Genomic DNA, 19,748 nt, shown 5'->3' with positions numbered 1-19,748 from the left:
TCGAATGTTAAGCCAGAATCGAAAGTAACCCCAAGGTTTTTCAATTTTGATTGAAGCTCAAGTACAGAGCCATCTACAGATAGGGTTACAGGACTGACTTTACGAAGTTGATGGGGGTACCAATAAGCATGACTTCAGTCTTGTCGCAGTTAAGATGAAGGAAGTTTTGAGTCATCCAAATTTTTACATCAGAGATGCAATTAGATAGAATAGAGACAGCCACATCAGTGTCAGGTTTGGTATGCATGTATATTTGAGTATCATCAGCGTAAAAATGAAAGCTGAGGCCATGTGATCTTAAAAGCTGACCAAGTGGGAACATGTAAATGCTGAAGAGCAAGGGGCCCAGTATTGAGCCCTGAGGGACACCAGACTTATCAAGACCAATTTCAGACCTGTACCCATTGAAAGAGACAAAGTGACAGCGATCAGTGAAGTAAGATTTGAACCATTTGAGGGCAGTGTCAGAAACTCCAAACACAGTCTCAAGACGAGAAATGTAAGATGTTATGGTCAACAGTGTCAAAAGCAGCACTGAAATCAAGAAGGATGAGTATATAAAGAGAACCAGAATCAGAAGCTATTAGAAGATCGTTGGTGACTTTGACTAGGGCAGTTTCTGTGCCGTGAAGTTGACGGAAGCCAGATTGGAGGGGTTCGAAAAGGTTGTTTGTCATGAGGTAAGGTTGTCATGAGAGAAAATGGATAAGGAGGGAGGAGGTAAGGAAATGAGATGCGTAGTGGAGAGAATGTGATGCCGGATGTTATCAATCTTAGAACTAAAGAAATCTAAGAATGTGTTGCAAAGTTGTGATGAGGCAGGTAATGTGGTGGGGCAGTTTGGCTTGAGCAGTCTGTTGATGGTGGAGAAAAGATGTCTGGGGTTGTTTTGGTGATTTTCAATGATGTGAGAGAAGTAGGTGGATCTAGCAGACTCTATAGTAACCTTATATTCAGATAAGTAATTTCTCCAATCCTGATAATGTACATTTAGGCTGGAAAGATGCCACCTATGCTCAAGTTTGCAAGAGGCTACCTTCATTGATTGCAGATGGTCATTGTACCAGGGGGCAGGGCGAGAGAAAGAGATGGTTTGAGTTTTTAAAGGAGCAAAGCTGTCGAGGGTAGACAAAAGAGCAATGTCAAGTAACTGTATTTTGTCCTCTAGAGCAGTGGTTTTCAAACTTTGTGGACCAAGTACCACCCCTAATCCAACCAAAGTATCCAAGTACCACCTACAAGTCATCATCTCATAGGAACCCCAGAAATGATCAATGACCAACATGAGCACACTTGCACACACACTCACACATACATATAATAAATATTATAATAATAAACTTTGTTTGATATATTAAAATGTGGCTTCTCAAAGTGTTTTACAGAAAAAAAAAACAACACATAAAAATAAAAAAGCACCATTTCAGTGAGAGGGGTGAGCCTGTTTAGTCGAGCAAAGCAGATGTGAATTAATTTTTCGAGCCTTGATACAATTCACAACAGTCTAACAGATTTTAAATCGTCAGGCATTTTCTTGACGGCAAAGGTCTCGCGGTGGATGTTGCAATGAAACCATTAATTTCTGGAGCAACCTCTCTAATTCGTGCAACTACACCGCTGTGTCGGCTTGTCATTGCTCTAGCACCGTCTGTACAAACTCCGACACATTTTATCCAGTCGACGCCATTCTCTTCGATAAATTCATTCAGAAGCTGAAATACGTGCTCTCCTGTAGTTCCTGTTGGTAGCGGCTTACAGAACAGAAAGTCCTCACGGGACGTACCCTCAAACTCGTATCTAACATAAACGAGCAAATTGGCCAAATCGACTACAGACTCATCTAATTGCAGTGAAAAACATCTGCTCATCTTAACGCGCTCTGTCAGCGTACTTTTGATATAATCCTTAATTTCAATAATTCTATGAATGACTGTGTCTTTCGGGGGGGGCAGCAGGTCGAGCTGTTCAGCAGCTTTTTCTCCACACATAATAGTGTGGGGCTTACCTGATTTAGCAATCCGCAAGCTTGCATTTTTCCACGTTTCGGTTTTTATTTCAGTGTTTATTTTAAGTATTTATTTCATGCGCATGGGAGAGAAACACAGAGACGCTCGGTGTATTTTTCTCAAATTAACTTAGAACAGTTCTTAAATATTTTTCTGTTATTTTTCACGCTTTCCTGTGCTCACAAGATTACCAGCGTTCGTAGCACGCATTTCTATGCATTCCTGTGTTTACAACGTTGGCATTGTTCCAAAATCACGCACATTCTCATTTCTCCCTGTTTGCTGGAGATACAGTAGCTTTTTTTAAATACAATTGGTCACTTGCGTCCGTAGCACGCATTCCTATAGAGTGGTATAGAATTACAGAGTATCTCTTGTGTCCACTGAAGTATTAGCGCGCAATGTATCGTAGTACATAGGTTGCGTATTCGACACGTATAAAAATACAAAATATGAAAACCCCTCCCGATTTATTCAGCGCACACAACACAGTTCCAGGGTCATTTGGCATACCACCTGGCGGCAAGCCACGTACCACTGCCGGTACGCGTACCACAGTTTAAGAACTACTGCTCTAGAGGGTCAGAGGAAGAGAAACAAGATAAGGAGGACAGAACAGAATTTGCAAACCTTGGTTGATCAATTGATCGCCAGTTGAGGAAATTTACAGAGCGTGGGGGGGAGGTGTGGTGTGGTATATGGTGTGAAGTGAATGCAAAAGAATCGTACATCAAAAATAAGAAGACAAAACCCAGTTAAGTCCCTCCCTCTCCCCTATCTTCTACTTTCCCCTTCCTCATCCCCTCCTCTCCATCTCTTTAAGTTATGAAACATAAGGGGAGACACAAAAGAAAGATTTTTTTTTTAAATCATTCAAATATTTTGTGCTTGCCGATGAAGTAATATAGGTGTCTTGGCTGTTTCAGCAATGTCCTGCTAAAATTGTTTCCCCCTGGGCCTTGTGTAGCCCTTGTGAAGCAACTTGAGTACAGAAACATTTCACCTCCCAACAGTCCTAAAAAATATGCATAAAAGTGCCCACAGCATCCCGAGAACACAGCATAGTTCCAATGGTGTCAATTTCATTAGATATCTTTTTTGTCAGATAAAATGAGATCTGTGGATGAGACTGAATGCATAAACTGATGATTTGAATTGCTGGAGACATAATGTATGTCAACTTTTCCCATGTTGTGTCCCATGTAATGTCATCTGCAGAAATCTAGCCCATGTATAGTGAACAGCTAATTTCTGATATCTTGCCTTCAAGAAAAGAAAATTTATTATTTAGAATTACTGTATTTTTCTTTTTACCAATATTTTTTAAAAATTCCTGCAACTCGTGTAATGATAACTGTATCCCTCAAGGTTCTCTGTAAGCATGAATTGCAGAACACTAATGCAGATACAAAAAGGAAGAGGTACCTTGAAATGTGTACTTTAATTTAAGGTCCTCAAATGTAAGCAGAGTAATATGTTCAATGATATCATTGAAGTGTGCATGCCTCTATTTTTCCATAAAGAAAATGAAATAGGTTGATTAGACATAGCTACGATAAGACAGGAGATTAAACCTACTGTATATCCAATATGCAGTGCTTTAAGTCTGTAGTTGCATGTGACTGGGCCTGGTGTTTGTGGAGCTGGAATAATCCATAGAGGGGTCCATAACCATGTTGAAATCAGAGCCGAGCACTATTTTAAAATGAGACAAATGTAACACAAGTCTTAAAAAACAAACTTTATAAATTGTCCTTATAATCATACAAACCCTTTGAAAAATGTATCAAGAAGGTCCAGGGAGACAAGATATTGACAGTCATCTCTATACAGTATATAAACATGTCTGATGCTCATATCATATGCATACACCATTGGAACCTACAATAACAAGATGGTTCTATTGAAGACGTTATCCTTAGAGATGCCTTGCAAAGCTAGCTGCAAGTCTGCATCTTTGTTTTAAATTGAACTGCTGGAAAGATAAAGCGCACAGCATAGGCTAACTGCTGACAGGCAAGGTCACCTCTGGATTATTGGAAAACACGACAGATGGAGTTCAAAGACAACGCTTACAGTGCTCTTTTATACAGTAAAACAAACGATACAAGATACACTCCCACATAACTCTCTACTTGCATTGTGGTGTAAGAGGACACCGGGAAGGGCCACCCAGGATAACCAGCTGACCCACTATTGGAAAAGGCCTATGCAGCGAAACAAGGAGACACAGCTGAACTACATCAGGAAACGAGATATAAATGCCCCAGAAGCGGTGAGCCGGGGCGGAAGCCGATAAGGTGAATGCGTTTTGGAGGAAGTAGAGGTTTAGGATTGTGCTGGAAGGAAATAAAGAATAACGGACTACGGGATACAGTTTATGACTAAGATTTATGGATTACGACTTGGATACGGTGCGGATTGGTGTGGACATCCGGAAATTTGGATCATTTAAGGATACTGGCAACGGATATCCTTATCCAGTATCCTGGGAAAGCTAAGGTTGCTGTTGAAAGAAGTGTTAGTAGGACCAGAAGGGGTCTGTTTGCATCCTAATGCCCTAGTATAGCGATGGGCACATTATACTGTAAAAAAGGGCTGTCCTTTGGTCGTTTGGAATGACCTGTTGTGGGTGTCCCAGGGTATTCTCCAAGATAAAACTTGATAGACTAAAGTGTAAGGAAAGGTAATGCATTTGTGATGATAAAATTGCTGGGGAAATGCATTGTTAGAAAGGCATTTTTTTACTTCTGGGTACAACAGTTAGGCTGTTTTAGTTTTGTCATCACGTGTTAGGAGTGTAAAGCAAACCAGGCGTATAGCTAGCTCTCTTTCTGGAGCTTACAATAAACCTGTGGATCAAAGGTCTCTCTAAAGAACTGGGGTAAGGCGGTAATCAAATTACCTACTGTACCCGTAAACAAGCCTTTTCAGAACACTTCTCAGATCACACATACATTTCTGTATTACAGTACCTTTTTTTCCATGACCAGTCACTCTTCCAAACAAGACTGTATTGAAAATAAAACCTATAACCCATAATCAGGTCTCAAAAAAAGAGCTGTGTTTGCTGCATCCTTTTTTTGTTGCGATTCTCAGCCTCAAGTAATGAGAGCTGTCTCATAATGCAGGGGTTGAGCTAATTAGACAACCCCCCTCTGAGTGATTTCTGGCCAGTGTTGTTGTCCCACATGTCATGTCAAGAAATGTCACAAATCAAAAGAGGCCATTCAGCCCAAGCTGATGTTATCAAGTACATATTTGATCTAAGGATCGTATTCAACCATTTCTTGAAATGGTATCAGTTTCATCAACATCACTAGGCAGACTGTTCCAGACCCCCACAGCCCTTATGTGTAAAAAAGTGTTTCCTACTCTCAGTTTTAAATGCATTTCCCAGTAATGTCAGTTTGTGTTCTCTGTTAGGGTTTCACTGTTGACTCTGAGGAAGTCCACTGGAGTGACTTTATCAATGCCTTCAAAGATTTGAAATACTTTAATTAAATTGACCTTTTGAGATGCTCAAGAACTTAGTATATAACCTGCTTTAACTGCAAAGTTTTTTCTTCTAATGAGAGACAGCACAGATTTTCAGCTCCTTAGGGTAAAGTGTGGATCCCATCTTAAATTCCAGGCTGGGCTCCACGCCAGGTGGTGGGGAAATTGTGAACCTCTGAAGAAAAGAAGTGAAGAATAGGAACAACTCCATCCGAGCCAGTTGCTCCCCCAGATACACCCTCTTTCCTAGAGGAACAGAAGGTAGTTTAGGACTTGAAGGGATTTTTCATTTTACATTTTACAGCATGGAAAATGTATCTGCTTAAAATATCTAGATGTATTATTCTTATAATAAAATGTCTAGCGTATACTGTATTAGGTTACACTAATGTTTACCTGCAGAAAATGGCATAAATGCATCCCTTCTGACAAACTTCCCATTTTCCTCTAGAAAGTGTTCAGGATTAAAATGGTGTGGTGTTTCCCACTCATTCTTGTCAAAAAGCACAGAAGTTAAATTTCCAAAGATCTGTGTACCCTAAAAAAATAAATTACAACTTTAAATATTTATCAACTTTAACAATAGTACTCAAAACACTCTTAACAATAACATACAGCACTGAAAAGGAAATGATATCTGATACAAATGTCCAGAAAGGAAAGGAATCTTGCTAATGAAATTTAAATTCCATGTCAGTATCTGATATCATTACAAGCAAAACCATTATGTAATCTCTTTTTATAAGTAAAGAAAGTTCAAGATTCATCTAGAGTGATTTATTTCTTGTGACTTTATTTTAACTACTTAAAAAATCATTTCCCTATTCAATGTATTGACCTATTTTTTAGTTGAACTTTAGTACAACAGTTTCATTGTATGATTTAAGACCTACTTAGAATAAGCAGCATGCATTCTGTTAAAATACTGTAGATGTATTTTAACATTAAAGTTTATTTCACTTGGAATAACAACATCCAAGAGTTAAGTGTAGTGAATTTATATAGTGTTTTAGTCACAGTAAAGTTTGCTCAGCCTGCTTGGCTGAAGGCCAGCCTCTGAGCATAGGGCAACAAGGCTACGACCCTTATGTGGAGTTAGAAGTGGTCAAGGGGCAGCTGCAAAGGTAGAAATGGGAAGGAGGAGGCATACAAAAGACATTTGCGAGGGAATTATGAGGATTTATTGTTTTTATGTTAGGAAATGATGTCAGGAATGATTACAAAGTTGGCTGAGATTGATTGAAACTAGCTGCTGTCATTCCTCCCAAACTTTCATTATATACTCCATTAGTCTTACCTTTGGAAGAACGTAACCTCGTACAGTGATATCATTTGTTGCCATCCTGGGCAGGTTCAGAGGAACAATATTGCCCATCCTCTGGACTTCAGGGATCACAGCATCAGTGTAGGGCATGTTAGCACGGTCTGCCATAGAGGGCTGCCGTCCCTGTCCAATGACTCTGTCTATCTCATCCTGGACCTTCTCTGTAAAAATCAACAGAGTAAGTAAAGAGGAAATCTTTCAATAAATTTATCTATTAAGCATAACATGAGCCCAAGTGAGAGATCTTCATTAGACTTAATGTACTGTATATACTATGAATTTATATAGCCAACTGAGAGGGTGGTGGAATGAGACAAGTTCAGATTCTTGTCTCAACTATACTTGCCATCAGATAGAGATAGAGGGCAGATCCCCTGTTATGCAAGTAACGCCAGAGGGAGAGAGAGAATGGTTGACATTTTGCTGTGTTTTGACACTTGGGTTTTGTCCCAGAACAGACTTGGTTTTGTTGCTGGTACACAGTTTAATTATACAGTTGTACAAATCTGTACAAAGAGAGCTAGGCTTTTGTTTTGTTTGATTTTTGTGGTGTCGGTTTATTTCTCCTCACACTGTAACCTAAAGAGCTTTAACTCTGTATCACATCTGTTTGGTGTATCTGTTGTACCTTGAACAGCCCAAAAATGTTTCTGACATTCTACTCCATGTGTGATAAAATATGCTTTCCTGAAAGAAGAGCCTGCACTGAATCAACCTTGCACTGAAGACTCGGGGGCCAAGATATGAAAATGTCAATTTTCAATATGTAATTTAGACAAAAAGATCATCGCACTTGACTTACTCTGTATCTCTGGGTATTTGGTCATGAAGAGGAGAGCCCAGCATAGTGTGGTTGCTGTGGTTTCTGTCCCAGCCACAAACAGATCGAGAACACAGAAACATAGGTTTTCCTCATCAAATTTTGCGTCAACATCATCTTTACTCTGAAAGTGGAAAAACAAATCCTGTTTGCTAAAATATCTTACATTTCAAAGTACTCAAAAACGAAACATTTGGACATTCCTCAGTTTTAGGAAATATTTTAGTGGACATCCTGGGAACATTCAGAAGAATATTCTATACTGTACATCCCTTGGAATTTATTGCATTTAAGTTGTGGAATATATTGTGGAAAATATTCTAATAGGAAGTGTATGGATATATCAAGATATATTGCTATAAAAGATAAACTAATTGATAAAAACCTAGGAAGCATTATTTACCTTCCATTAAATGGGGAAAATACAAGGACGATTCTTTAATAAGACCTTAAGGATGACTAAGCTAAGCTTTAAGAAAAACATGATTAAACCAACACTGATACTTGCAAATAATAAAAATTGAGATTCATGAATTATGTGGACATAAGCCAGGAACTGCAGTAACTAAAACAAGTTATTCAATTTCTAAGTTCTGCAGTCTTATTCCTATTTTTTTCCAGTAACATAGGTCAAAAAGTTGGGCCCTAGAAATGCCAGAAGAATAATAAAAAACAGCATTATCAGACATAAATGAGGAATCTGAGAAAATGGCCACATTATAAGAATAGCAGCAAAGAGACATTACTTAATAATAATAATAAACTTTATTTTATATAGCACCTTTAAAGGTGGCTTCTCAAAGCGCTTAAAAGCTTACTTAAAAGCAAATAAGGATATCTATCTTAGCTTGGTAAGCATTTGGTTACACCTCTGTTAGACAAAAACATTTTATCAATTGAAGCATATGTAGCAATTAATCAGAGCTAGAATATTATTACACTTGTTCACTGAATAACTGCAACACCTAAGGAATTAATACACGATGACATGGAAGACTTCAAAAGAATGACCGATCCAGAATAATTAAATAATTATGTCACAGCTGTCATATATCAAGGAAGCAGCAGTTAAGATGATTGCATTTAAAAGAATAGTATCTGAAACACTATCAAAGTTTCAACTATAGCCATCTGCACCTGATATCTTGATACCCTACAGAACTACTTATACAAAGGTCAGGGGTATTAACTAGCAGTAGAAATCAATAGCAGCCAGGGACAGGTATAAGGAAACTGAGAACTGTCAGCAAGCAAGATGATGGTGTTTAGCTGAATGGTTGACTGGGAGATTGCTAGTACAATGAACACTGGGATAGGATAAACAACACTGGGGTATACTGAGAATTAGAGTCCCCTTCCCCCTAATTTTCATTATCAACTCCGATAAACAGTCACTTTGACTTGAGGTTCCTCATTTTTTAAGATAAACTGTAGAAGTTTCATGGAAAAGCAGTGCATTTCTAGCCAACTGCTCAACTACCTGATATGACTGGACTATGGCTTTGGTTTACCTTTTCAATCTCATCCAGATAGCAGTCAATATAATCTCTGGGGCAGGATGGATTCCAGTCTTCTTTGTGAGCCTGGATCTCTGATTTCACAAATGAAATCACATTCTTCCAATTTGAAAAGATAGTGTGATGAGGCCCAGGAACTATCTTCATTATTGTAGGGAACACATTATACAGCTGCACAAGAGAGAACCATTATGACACTAACATTTATGCATCATAAATCACCATGTATTTTTTTTTAATTGTGTTTCCATCTGATGTATGTACCTACTTTTAATTGTGGTAAAAAGTTACAGCAATGTTTCCATGTTTCCCAGCATCTTCACATTTCTTAAGGTCTACTATGAATGTGATAGCTTTATAAAATACACAACTAATTTTAAATTCACAGCCTTGTGATGACAGATTAAATTATGATGATGGTCGTGGTAAACTGGATTGAACTGCACAGGTTTTCAAGGGAACTGATGTCTTAGGAACATTCTGTCCAGAGAAGTTTGTCTGTCTCTTGATCTTCAATTTAACAATTCAGGGTGTCCATTATGTAGGCCTTTTTACATACATAAAACACATTACTGAGAACACAAACCAGGGACAGTATCTAAACACTTCATTGGAAAGCCAAAGACTTTCATGGAAATGTTATTTGAATCTTCTCATAGTTATATCAAGGAAAAGAAAAACATGCTGTTTTCACCTGGGCCCACATGGTAACCTGCATTTTTAATGTTACATCAATCAAATGCAGCAGCTCCTGAAAGCGTCTGTCTGTGTAATCATACCGGTTTCCAAACACCACAGAGCAGATTATGTTAGATACAGCATTGTGAATGATGAACTGGAGATAAAAGGGCTTCCCTAAAATGGCACATAACAAATTATACATCAGTGTACAGTAATAGTACAAGCTGCAAACTACAGTAAAGTTTGACCACAGATATCCCTTTGCTGGTTTGAGATAAAGAATCAAAAGAAATGTTCCCAACAATAGGAGAGTCTTTTGGATTGTCTGTGGTGTTCAGTTTCTAGTAATTAATTAATCCAAGGATCTAATCCAGCTATTTCTTGAATAATACAGAATATTAGATGCAAGATCACGAGGTAATAGTTTATTCTAGACTTACACAATGGCACAATCCTTTAGCCCTTCATTTAAATACTTAAAAGAAGTGTTTAACTATAAAAGCTTTATATATGGTACTGAAGTTATAGTGAAAGAAATATGGATATGAGTAGAAAAATGACACTGACGACATAGCTCATTGGAGAAATAACAGCCCTGTGCAAAGTAACATGACAGTTCACCTTTGGTATAACATTACAAGACACTCACACAAGTCATGGACAATATCAGTTGAGTCAGTAACAGATACCTTGCTCATCCTCCATGGCCTCATTCAGGAACCTGCACTCCTCCACAATGGTATGTTCCAGGCTCCTCTTGCCCACACCGAAATTCCTTAAAGTCATAAGGGAAAATCTTCTCTGCTGCATCCATAAGTAACCATTGGATAATACCAACCCTGCATGTTGTACATTATAGATTTATAAATAGGGCCTGCACCAATGTAACATTTGTGCCCAAAGAGATTAAAAAGCGATAATTTTAATTTCTTAGAAATGTACCTAATATCTTTCATAATCCAATGAAACATGCATTTGTTTAAGAAAATGAACGTACATATACAGTACACACAAATATATACAATACAACTGCTTTTTGAAAACTGAAAATGTATACCACTAGCACTTCATGATCATGGTCCTAATAATACCCAACATTGATAAAGTACTTTTTCCAAAATGAGACTTCTTCACACTCACAGTTAGAACACTACATTTTTTTCTTCTTTATACTTTTAAAAACATAATTAACCTCCACCTGCTCCTTTTTACAAGCAAAAGGCTCAACAAAGTAGAGTATATTCTTAACCACAGTATTATAGTGGCTAATTGAGGGCAACAGAATTAGTGTCAGAATTAGATACTGCAACTTTGCGATTTCTACCATGGAATCTTTAATGAGTGTATAGTAAAGACCTTAGTGTATAGCTTTAGTAAAAGAATGGTCCCTGTCAACACATGAAGGGAGGTTGTAAATACCTTGTACAAAGTTGTGCTACTTACAAGTCATACAAGTCACCCAACACCAGTTCTATCTGCTACATTGAGCCACTGATTTTCTTCATCTATGTATAGCTTTTTAAATCAGATCAGGTTTGAGATGGAATGCTTATGAGCAAGATGCACATGTTCCTTATTTAAATCATTTACTGTAAATACCTTGATTTTTGGTGAGCTCATCACCCATTGCAAATGGTGAACGGTCTGTCAGACTGCCTCCTTCATGAACCAAAACCTTTTACCAGTTTATAGCCGTTTACAATAACAAAGCGTCTTACCAAACGGATGGTAAATACATCTCCATATTTTTCTGCAAGCTGAATGGAAAAGCAATTTTAAATCAAGGGAGATATCATTCATATGATATCTCATATGACACAGCTGAAGAAGGCTCCATGGCCGAAACGTTGTGTTTTTTCTCTTTTCTTTTTTTCAGCATGGAATAAACCTATTACTTGTTCCTTTGCAGCCTACGCATGCTGACGCAGCTACCCACCTGAATCATTCATATGTCATATAACCTCAATAATTGAAAAATGGTTGAACTTTAGAGCTTATAAGCTGATTTTCTATATTGAAAAGTGGAAATATAGTATTGCATTGTATAACTTTTGCGTGTGAAGTACATTAAATATTCAATTTAAATGTTCTAACAGTTAAAAGAAAAGGTGCTTTTTATAGTACCATATTTGAGGAGAACTGTAAATGCTTTTAGCTCAGCTGAAAAGTTGTGAAATACTAGAATATAATATGATAAATCATTGTTCACTAAGAAAAACAACACCTAAAAACTAAGTGTACTGAAAGGATTGTCAAGTGTTCAGTCAAAATTTGGCTTAACTGTCTTGGTGAGAGCTAAGATCATAGGAAGAGGATTAGGACCCCCATGCAGAGTTGTGAATATTTGGTGATGGTTTGATTAGAGAGTAGAGTCTATTTTAACACACTATAACTGCCAATCATTTTGACTTTTTCTGACCACTCTACTGGTGTTGTTACCAGAAAATCAGAAAAAAATACAAAAATTGTAAAAATTGTTACCAGAAAAAGTGCAATGTATTGTGGGAACATAGTTCTATGGGGAGGCAAGTTTGAAACCTCAAAATTCCCTTTTCTTTTTTATTACTTAAGCTGCACACATAAAATAAGATATCTATTTCTCTTGCTAACTCATGATTTTAGAGAATGGAACTAATCATACAGGCGCGAAATCTTAACTCTTTAGTCTACACCCCAGTCGGTCAATCTTTGAAGACCTGACATGTCTTCAGATAAGTAAAACAAACTTTCATTTTGTTAGTGGAACAGTATCATGCCTAAAACATTTTTCCTCAGACAACTGCTTTATCTGGAGAAAAAAACAAATTGCTCCTTTTGGAACTGATTCAATCCAAGAATTAGTTGTGAATCGGCAGTAAGCATGTCAAATATTTTGTTGCAAAGGAACAAGTAATAAGTTTATTCCATGCTGAAAAAAAGAAGAAAGAAAACACGTTTCGGCCGTGGAGCCTTCTTCAGGTGTCTCATAAAATATTTTGTTGACAGGCCAAAGAAGTACGGTGGATTTATTTTCTTTAAATAAAACAATTAACAAAGGGTGTTAAATGAGAGGAAGTTATTTTCTCCTGAGTGATTCAGCCTTTATCTTTTACCTACATTTTATGTTGATAGATATCTAAACATCTCACATGACAGGCTGCACCCAGCTTAACCTCAAGGTAACACAATTCTGAGGATCTACAATGACACAGAATGGTGTTTATGCTACATGGACTATTATTAACCTCTTCCTTCCACAGCAGTTTAAGATTCTCAAACATCTGCTAATGAAAAAAGACCCTTGATTAGAGCTATACTCATTTTCCAGTGTTTTCTCCAAGACATGTGCTGACATGGTGGCACAGCTCGGCTTGCTTTTCAGTAAGCAAAAGCAAAAATGTTCAAAAGGGTCTGCAAGCAGCGTGCAGTCTTTGGCAATGGGTTCATTTTTTCTTCCTACTGAATGAACAACAAAAAGAAAGATGTTCTTACATTCAGACACTTCACATTCACTAATTCAATAATAATAATTCACTAGGAACAAAAACATCAAAGAATTAAGCATATTGAAAGATTTACAGTACAAAGTGTTTCAGTCACAGTAAATCCTTCCAGCTATATTACTGTAACTGAGAAGGTGCTGTACTGACCATGAAGCAGCAGCAACCTGGAGCTACAGTACCTGCTCGAATGTAGGTAAAGCGAAAGTGGATCAGGGGCCAAGGAGATGACATCAGGAACAGCAGGGGAGGAGAGGAATGAACACAGGGCTGAAGTGGACACCAAGGATAGAGACACAAACAAGACAGGGTTGGAAAAGAGAGGAACTTAGACAGCAAAGGAGCAGATGGAGCACATGCAGGTACAGGCAGAAGGTGAAGAGCTGGAGATTCCTGGCCGAGACAAAAAACCCAACAACTATTCACTTGGATCAGCAAATAGGAATATCCACTCGACCTCAGGGTTATAAGTCAGTCACTTAAGCGATCACGCCACCGAGGCAGTCATGTGACAAGCACATCTCAATGGAAAGTCTTATACTACTGTTTGTGCTACAGTACATGAATGTAGTTCTACTGTAGTTCTACTGTTATTAATGTATATAGTTAATTCCCTATTAATCAAAATTTGAAAGTATGCTTCTGTTTACTCCGATATCGAGCGTATTTGCAGAAAAGCTTAAAACTATCACTTTTCTCACAAAGTACTGTATACTGTATAAACATCTAGTACAGTAACATGGTCAGAAGGAGCAAGGAGCACGTAAAAACGTTTCCGAAATAACCACATGTAAGACTTTGATGCTTAAAATGTTTAGGAAGAAATGGAATACTGGTGTGTATTTTTCTTTAAAATACCAAGACCAGCAAAATTCAGCTTACATAATATGTTTATGTTCCTAAATTAATATCGTTTATGACCTTCAGATGCGTTATGCTCCTAGTTTTTTTATGCTCAGCTACTAAAATTTACCTTTAGTTGTAAAATTCCATATAAATATTCAGTTCTAAGCAGATTAAAATGTGCACAGCAAAGACACTAAATGATTAAATCTTTCTACGACCGACCAACGCACCACGAGTGCCCCTGTCGGTCATTTTGGCGCGGTATGATGCGCTATGACGTAATGATTTGCCCACGGTACGGTTTTGTACAAACACAGGGAAAACATACAAAATCTACACAGATAGCACCCTGGGAGTTGACACCAGAGCACTGTCAGAAAGCAATGCTGACCACTGTGCCAACCTGTATGAAGTATGTTGATGTAAAAATGACAACTCTATGAAAACTGTGATATAACATCTATAATATATTCTTGCATTCTTATCCAGCACTTTTATTACATTGGTGCATCTATGTAAATGTCTAGATTGTCTGCTTGTAAAATTATAATATAGAAACACCACCTACTTAATGGAGTTTATAACAAAAGTTCAGGCAAGATGACAACAACCAAGCTCAATCAGACTCAGCTGTCAGTAATTAGCAATCGCTCCTGACAATCCATTCCTCTTCCAAACGCTATAAATACCTATGAGATCCTAGTCCCTCTCACCCTTTTACATCCCACCTCCCCCTCTGCAGCTACCTCTTCGTCACCCTGCAGGGGGGTCCTGGTCTCCTTGTCCTCTGGCCGGGAGGCCAGCCCTCAGCCGAGTGGGTTAAGCCACATTTTCGCTCCAAGACGCTTTCATCTTGGGCATTGTCATTCCTCGTGAACAGCCCAAAGTTTGTAGGTCTTTCACTTTCAAATTCATTCAAAACACAATCCAGCATTTACTAGTGCACAACCAGTGCAGCAAGACAGAAACTGTAACCCATAAAAAAAATTGTTGTAGAAAGTGTTGTCACTTAGATATGCATCTGCACATTGTATAAATGAGTAACTGCAATACCATGAGGTTCTGCAGGTGTACACACCTATTGTTTTATGTGGAAATTACGTCAATCCTTCGTTTATAAAGGCAAGTATAGGTGAAAGTAAAGGTTATTCTTGTTTTGCCTTCCCACCTGCTGATTGAGAAGAGAAGACTTTAGTCCAAAGTCAGACGACAAGTAATGTATTTAATGTCTTGTTATTTAAATTCTATACTGTAACTATTGTTAAGGTCTGACATAAATGATGTTGAAATTAAGCGTTACACTTTTTTTTGTCTCTTTGCAGGTACAGCTCTGGAAAAGTGTGATGGCTTCAGCTTTGGGCTGGACTCTAACAGCATTTTTGCTCACAGAAACTCTGGCCTTCTTTCCTGTTCCAGTCCCATTTGTAGTCAAATCAACAACTCATGCAGACATCACCCGTAGAGCCATCCTGCGCAAGACATCTGAGGTCTGCAGGGACCTGGCCCAGGCACAAGGCAGAGACTTCATCCTGATGGTGAGGACACACATTGTTTTGTTTCTGATATATATGATCATCAAGTTCCTTAAAATTGTTGGCACACTTTAAAGCAGATACTGTATAACATTGGAAAATCTAACTCATATTGTTAGTGTTTTCATAAGTTGAACATTGTTTCTCTAAATACTTCCATCCATCCTTTCTTTTATTTTTAACACGCAATTTAGGGCACAGGGGAGCCTGAGCCTATCCCCGCAAGCAATGGGTGCAAGGCAAGACACTCCCTGGACAAGACAGTTCATCACAGGGCAGACACACAGATGCACACTCACACCAGGGCCAATTTTCCTAGAAGGCTATTAACCTACCAATATGTTTCTGACAGTGGGAGGAAACTGGAGCACCTGGCAAAAACCCACAAGATCATGGAGAGAACATATAAACTCCCTGCAGATAGCTAACAAAGTCTAGAATTCTAACCAGGGCTTCAGCGCTGCGAGACAGAAATGCAACCCACAGTGCCACTGTGCTGCCCTTCTCAGAACGCTTTTACGATCTAATTTACACAACCTGTGAAAATTAGAAACAGTATGTTTGGTGATGATTATTAAGATGCATGTACTGTATGTTGCATAAAAAAATCAACACAGATTTAGTGTGTACCTTAGTAAGTAAGTAAACTATAAAATTTAAATAACCAAACACCCCACTATTCAGGAAATGTTAAATGTTAAATGTTCACATGGCTTCTTTGTTACTGGCATGGTGGGCTTTCAGAATAAAAGAAAAAGTACTCAGAATACACAGACTATAATTTGCAAATATGTTATGTATCTGTGAGTATTTGTGCCTAAACTATTAAAAATCTTGTGACCTGGATATCATAGTGACAAACAGATCTCAGCCCCTTCTAAATCTGAGACAAATTCAGTAGAAGAAAGATAAAAAACTTTCTCATAATAGAGCCTGTTTAGGTTTTATGGCAAATGGGAACAGAAACTTAAATCTGAAATGGGCATCCACATGTTAGTGAATGATTTGAAAATATGTCAAGGTTTATTCCATGCTAAAAACAAAGTTTTGGCTGTGGAGCCTTCTTCAGCTGTGGCCTTCATCACACCCGAAGAAGGCTCCACAGCCAAAACGTTGTGAAATAAACCTTATTTGTTCCTTTGCAGCCTATGCCTGCAGATGCAGCTACTGTACGTACTTGAACTTATTCAAATATGTGAATAAGAACATAAGGTTACATTTGGCACATCTAGTAGTAGTTAATTGATCCAAGAATCTTATCCAGTCAAAGTACCAGCTTCAAAAAGTGATGAAAGTATTAGCTTCAACTAAGTTACTGGGTAGGTTTACTTTTCCCATTCTCATTTTTTCCATGTAGTTTTCACTTGTTTTCTCTCATTTGGGTTTCACTGATCATCTTGAAAAAGTCCTCTGTGTTGACTTTGTTAATGTCTTTCAGCATTTTAAATACTTATATAAAGTCTCCTTGCAGTCCTCAAGACTAAAAAAAGGCCCACCTTCTCATTCTGTAAGTGTAGAACATTTCTTTAAGTCCTGGAATATGTATATGTAGCCTCTTCTAGCTCAGTGCTCAGGATTTTGTATTTATAGGTAATTTTTACTACCTGCATGCCAATGCATTCCCGCACGTGTTTATATTAAATATCATCTGTCAGCTGTTTGCCCCATCTAAACCTTTCGGAATTTTATTTCCTGCTTCTCTAGTATTACTTAATTCTATTAATGTGATATCATCCACAAACTTGACCTGATTACCAAATATAACAGAATCAAGATCTTTCATATACAGTATATAAGAAAGAACACTGTCATGATCATCATCCCTACTCTAGAGGGTGCTCCGACCCTTTTGTGTTTAAGTGTCATTATCCCGTACACCCGTCCCTGGATTCGCAGATATTATTTAAACCCCGTGCTCCGAAAGCTCAAGGCTCTGCATTGGAAGACGGACGCCCTCACCTAGCATCAAGTCGCCCTACGTCCGCGGCTGGCTGATGGCCAGTTAATTTACAGTTCTTCCTGCAACAATCTGCCCCTCAAAATTCTCTTTATCAGCAATTTAAATGTCGTTTATGCTAATACTTCAAGTTGTAAACTGCTTTATAGCAAATTTGGAAAAGGTTTACCAAAATTATCTTCACCTGTCTTGATTGTTGATTGTTCTTCATGCAGTTGTCTCATACCAAACAGTAAAATGTAATTTTCATGACTTTGTTTCCAATGGTGTCACAACCTTCCTTTTCTTAAAATTCCTATGTCCTTCTTACGTTCATACTTCAATTATATATTTGAAATGTTTTGGCTTTCTTTGTACCATGTAAAACATTGTTTTCTTGTTTGCACATAATTTATGCAGCACAGCTTGGGTACAGGAATGGATTCTGTCAGTAGCGTGCAGTACAAATGCAGCCACTCAGAATACATGTCAGTTACGAGTACCATATTGGCTGTACTGCAGTGCAGTACATTCTGTGATTCACTGGCCAAAGACGATTGATAGGTGGCACTTATGGTGCATTAGATGTTAGTGAAACTATTGTTGCATTTTCATCTCTGTACTGTGCATGTTTACATCTGCTTAATATGGAATATCAATATGGTACTTTAGAACTGAAGGAAACTTTTGTTAGCTGAACATAAAAATAACCAGAGCATAACGTCTCTGAATGTCACAAACTATATTAATTTAGGAATATAAATATATTATGTATACTGTGTATGCATGGTAGTGGTAGCTTAAATAAAATGTACACAACCGTATTTCACTTTCTTCATAAACATTTTATGCATCAAAGTCTTTAACTCAGTAACTTACTGTGGTTGTTTAAGAAAAGTTTTGATGTGCTTGTTCTTACTGCATTAAGTTTATATATAAAAAAACTATAACGTTTTAAACTTTTCTATGAACACTTGCTGTTGTTACTGCAGTAAAAATGTGTACTTTTCAGAATCCGCTTAATAGGGAATATAATATGGAATCTCATAACTAAAGAAATTAATAACGATATTAATTTAAGGATCTTAATATATTTATATGGCTAATAGTATTACCATATTCCACTTTCTTTGTAAACATCTGCCTCAATTTATTTTATAATTTTTATATATCACCATGTGTTCCACCAGTTTATTTAATTCAGTTAAAAAATACTTTTATTCATCCCAGTGGAGCAATTAAACACAAGTCTTTATTATAACAAAGTGGTATTAAAAAGACCACTGAAACTTAACTATAATAACATATCTGATCATTGTTAACAATATAAATGTATTAATAATAAATAATCATTTCAAACATTTTGTATTTTGTTCAGGGTAATTTGTTGTCTCCAGTTTCCATAGCCTTTGCTTTCTTATTAAAATGTCTATTTATGAGACACCATGTTTCAGATGTCAATAACTTTGCAAACAAATGACACAGAGCCTTTAAACCACAGGTATTTTAGTGATCGTCATTTGCGAAAATTTTCACAATTTTTATTTAAATAACATCTAGTACTTGGTTGCATTTTTAGAAACCTTAGCTTGAATGAAGCGGATCCCAGGTGTAAGCAAGTTCATAACGCGAGAATTACAGTGCAATTCAAAAGCTGCTATACTGTATGTGAAACACCTGACCTTATAAAGCAGAATAACACAAACTCATTGGGTTCAACCCTTCTTTAATTTGTGAACCTCTTTCTGTATTTTCTGTTTTTACTCAGATAAGAATGAACTAGATATGAAATTCTGTTGACAGGAGGAAAGATGTTCTGTGCTCAATAGCTTGATCACCACAGCACACATTAAGCTACATTTTTATGCATCAATCGAAGCATTCTGAAGTCTCTCAAAAACATAAAAAATGTAATATTATACGGTATGGCATAATGGGCAACTGATTCTTTCATATTTTAAATAAGAAACAATGACGTGTTACCACCTAACTTAGACATTGACTTTAAGAGCTATAAAAAAACAGGTTTAAATTTTCTCACTTTTTATGTGAGAAAAAGGGGTGATTTTTCTTCCTTGTGATCAGCTTACAATCTTTGTGTAAGCTGTA

General features: G+C 37.4%; 2 protein-coding genes across 2 annotated transcripts in view; one reads left to right on the top strand and one right to left on the bottom strand.

Annotated features, from left to right (window-relative positions):
• Positions 1 to 3,732: 3,732 nt before the first annotated feature.
• Positions 3,733 to 11,677, bottom strand: LOC148647983 (cytochrome P450 2J2-like). Its single transcript, XM_088607473.1, has 8 exons — positions 11,446 to 11,677; positions 10,536 to 10,685; positions 9,860 to 10,020; positions 9,160 to 9,336; positions 7,631 to 7,772; positions 6,802 to 6,989; positions 5,901 to 6,042; positions 3,733 to 5,750 (listed from the first exon to the last, which is right to left on the bottom strand). The coding sequence occupies exons 1-8, from the start codon at positions 11,471 to 11,473 to the stop codon at positions 5,575 to 5,577; spliced, it is 1,164 nt and encodes a 387-aa protein (XP_088463599.1). The 5' UTR covers positions 11,474 to 11,677; the 3' UTR covers positions 3,733 to 5,574.
• Positions 11,678 to 15,493: 3,816 nt separating this feature from the next.
• LOC148647981 (von Willebrand factor A domain-containing protein 7-like) overlaps positions 15,494 to 19,748 on the top strand; it is a 49,656-nt gene continuing 45,401 nt past the window's right edge. Inside the window, exon 1 of the mRNA XM_088607469.1 lies at positions 15,494 to 15,706. Within this exon, the coding sequence (XP_088463595.1) occupies positions 15,515 to 15,706 (192 nt within the window). The 5' untranslated portion in view covers positions 15,494 to 15,514. The remainder of the gene's footprint in view (positions 15,707 to 19,748) is intronic.

Source organism: Lepisosteus platostomus, chromosome 15, assembly GCF_059453375.1.
Source record: "Lepisosteus platostomus isolate fLepPlt1 chromosome 15, fLepPlt1.hap1, whole genome shotgun sequence".
Lineage (NCBI taxonomy): Eukaryota > Metazoa > Chordata > Actinopteri > Semionotiformes > Lepisosteidae > Lepisosteus > Lepisosteus platostomus.
The sequence above is the reverse complement of the archived record's forward strand: the minus strand, read 5'-3'. Positions and strand labels throughout refer to the sequence as shown.

What these genes read in the sequence shown, in the direction of transcription:
- LOC148647983 (XM_088607473.1), bottom strand. Translation starts at nt 11,473, where the DNA reads ATGGGTGATGAGCTCACCAAAAATCAAG. An exon ending in GGCCATGGAGGATGAGCAAG is followed by an intron (nt 10,021 to 10,535) that starts GTATCTGTTACT and finishes GTGCCATTTTAG; the next exon opens with GGAAGCCCTTTTATCTCCAG. An exon ending in CAAATACCCAGAGATACAGA is followed by an intron (nt 6,990 to 7,630) that starts GTAAGTCAAGTG and finishes TGATTTTTACAG; the next exon opens with AGAAGGTCCAGGATGAGATA.